The sequence below is a fragment of the Notothenia coriiceps genome, unplaced genomic scaffold, assembly GCF_000735185.1.
Source record: "Notothenia coriiceps isolate Sejong01 unplaced genomic scaffold, NC01 NC01_scaffold00017075, whole genome shotgun sequence".
NCBI classification, from domain to species: Eukaryota; Metazoa; Chordata; class Actinopteri; order Perciformes; family Nototheniidae; genus Notothenia; species Notothenia coriiceps.
In genome coordinates, this window is record NW_011349776.1 from 221,591 (window position 1) to 224,745 (window position 3,155).

General features: G+C 44.7%; 1 protein-coding gene across 5 annotated transcripts in view; it reads left to right on the forward strand.

Annotated features, from left to right (window-relative positions):
- Positions 1–3,155, forward strand: part of LOC104950131 (T-lymphoma invasion and metastasis-inducing protein 1-like) — a 40,663-nt gene that overhangs the window by 25,882 nt on the left and 11,626 nt on the right. For all 5 annotated transcript variants that reach the window (XM_010776610.1, XM_010776612.1, XM_010776611.1 and 2 more), the window contains 3 exons: positions 1,442–1,621; positions 2,121–2,239; positions 2,332–2,440. In XM_010776610.1, coding sequence (XP_010774912.1) covers positions 1,442–1,621; positions 2,121–2,239; positions 2,332–2,440 — 408 coding nt within the window. The remainder of the gene's footprint in view (positions 1–1,441; positions 1,622–2,120; positions 2,240–2,331; positions 2,441–3,155) is intronic.

Consider the following 3,155-nt stretch of genomic DNA (forward strand, 5'->3'; position numbering starts at 1 on the left):
AGGGGATTTCCCTCTAAATGTTATTTTCACCACTTTAAAGGTTCTTTCCAAAAAAGGGTTTGGGCCGGCTTTCGCCAAAAGATTTTGGCTCAGTTTATTGCGTTGTACCAGAGTGTTGGGGCCCCTTCCTCCTTTTCTGGATCCAAAGGGCCCGTGGGAAATTAAGAAATTTTTACTGGCTTGGGGGCCCCTTCATCCATTTACTCTTTGAAAGGGGGTCCCAAAAAACAGCAAGTGGAGAGGTGTTTTGTTTAAAAATTTGGCCAATTCGTATTTTTCCCATGTTTGGATAGCCAAACCGACATGCTGGGTTTCACAGGGGGAAAGTGCTTTTCTTCTCCTTGGGGTTCCCCTTCCGTATAACCCGGCCGACGCTTCCAAAGATTCCCTACAGGCGGGGCCTCTGTGCCAAAAAGCCCACAACCCCAAAAGGGCCCAAAAAGGTGGGGCTGCTAAAAGGGGAAAATAAAACATGCCCCACAACCATTCTTGGGAACTGGGTGAGAACGGGCCCAGGAGAACCCCCAATGTTTTCCTTTTTCCAGTTTAAAAAGGTTGACAAAAGTGGCCGGAGGGTACCAGGAGGCAAGTGGGGGCACGAAACTAGGTCCTCGGGGGGGCACACATTGAGGGGGCTCAACTTACCAAGGACTTACTCCCCACCACCCCCCGCCACATTCAGTGGTTCGGGAAATAAAAGTTTATTCAGGGGGTCATTTCCTGGGGAATAGGGGTTCCCAATTTGGAATGGCCACCACACACAGTCTTTCATTTCTTTAAGGGTTCCAAACCCTATTATGGGCAAAATTTTCCCCACTTTTTTTCACGTCTTTTTTTAAAATTCCAAACCCATGTTGTCCCTCTGTGGGGAAAAAGAGACTCTGAAGAGTTTTCAGGAAAAACAAGGATTCTCTCTTTTTGTCCAATCCATTTATAAAAAAACGGTCTGAAAAGTGAGCTGATCAGATTTGGGCCACTTTATGATGTCATAACGATGTTTTGGCTTGTGTTAACCATTAGCCAGAGATCAGCAACCACGTAAGCACCCCCCCCCCTTATCACCTGAATCTCCTCCTTTAGAGCACCATTGTGTTCTTTTTGTAACCAAATATCTCGTCAGAGGGGCGTGGGGAGGGGCTCCTTATTTCCATCTAAAGTCAAAGAGAGAGAATCAGCACTTTTTGAAACAGGGCTGAAACAGAGGGGATTATGGGTAATGCCGCAATGATCTGCTTGGTATTTGGAGCCATACACTTCAGAGACATGTTTTGGTATAAATCTGAGACCTATAATATATTTATGAAAAACAGTATGATAGGGGACCTTTTTAAGATGCAAGTTATTTGCAGGTATAAAGGATATATTTTAGATGCAGCTTCCTGTTTGTGTTTCTTTGCCTCCTTTTACAAAATGCCTAATGCTCATATCTCTGCTCCTCCAGCAAAGACAGACCCAGATTTCAAAGCTTTCCTGGCTGAGAGAAACCCCCGACAGCAACACTCGTCCACTCTGGAGTCTTACCTGATCAAACCTATCCAGAGGGTCCTGAAGTACCCGCTGCTGCTCAGAGAGCTCTACTCTCTCACGGACCCCGACAGCGAGGAGCACTACCACCTGGACGGTAAGCCAGTGTCTTTGTTTAATATTCACTTGGAACTAGATATAGTTTGATGATTGTTGGGAAAAAACTGAATGTACTCTTCCAATATCAGAGTAGCACATGATAACAAAGGCCCTACGTAGCTGTGTACTTAACAGGATGTATGATTACCTAGAAGAGCATCAGGACTGTTTCAGGCATATGATAGCTATGTGATTCACATGATGATTCAGTCTCTATGGAGATAGACATATGACTGTCATGTTTATTGCTTACACAGGCCTTAGCTAATCTGAACTAAACATTGAATACTGCTTTGAACCGGTATTCTGCATCTTGTGACTGAAACACACTATCAGCATGTGAAGGACACTATTCAGGGAACTATTTGTCCCATACAGCTCTGTATGTGATGACTTCTTCCATTCTTGCAAGGATAATAAATACATGTATCCTGATTTTGAAGACCAAGCCAAGTGATATTTTTCTAACAATGATGATTAATGTTTGTCCCGTTCAGTTGCAATGAAGGCCATGAACAAAGTTGCCAGTCACATCAATGAGATGCAAAAGCTTCACGAGGAGTACGGAGCTGTTTTCGATCAGCTGATCAACGAACAGACTGCGCATAGAAAAGAGGTGAACATGATGAAGCCTATTTTATTCATGGTGATCCATATTCAATCCAAAATATTATTAAATGACTTAAATTCATGTTTGATTTATCTCAGGTGGCGGACCTCTCCATGGGGGATCTTTTGCTTCATTCTACGGTGGTGTGGATCAACCCTCCATCCTCCTTGACCAAGAGCAAAAAGGACCCCGATTTGGCTGCTTTTGGTAAGGCTTCATGTGGACTTAGGATAATATTGCGGAAATGATTAGGATTTATCAATAGTATAATTTCTTCAGTTGTCTAAACAGCACAAGACACACATCTACCACAACTTATGAATATTTATACGTGTTGTCAGATGTACTTGGCTGTATCCAATGCAATCAAATGATAAATCCTTGGGGTCAATCCTATATGTTAAATGTAATATCAGGATATACCAAATGTAAAATATAAGCATTGGGTTAAGTCCCTGTCACACTGTCCCGGAATTGACACTCGATGGACACACGATAAAGGAAATGTTCAAATTCGGCTCTGACTCGTAGCAACATCGGGCCCATTCGCTGAGGGCACTCCTTAAGCCATCGTCACATGACCCGCGCGATGCGAGTTCTCCAGGCTCGCGGCCCCAGCAACTCCTAAGCGCACGCTCCGTCGGGCATCTGTCAAGCATTGCTGTCATCTTTCGTGCTTATCATCGGTGGCCGATCGGGCATGTCACAGCCTCACTCTGATCGGGCCGACATGCCCGATGCACCCGATGAAAATTGAAAACAAGATGCCCTAAACGAGTGGCCTTACGAAAGGGCAAAATTGACACCACGAAATCAAGCACGAAAATGCGAACGCTTCGGCAAGGTGGCGGCTTCGGCAATTTTTTGCATGCCAAACGAATTTTGCGCCCACCGCTCACGAAAGTTGCTCGCCGGAGCCTAA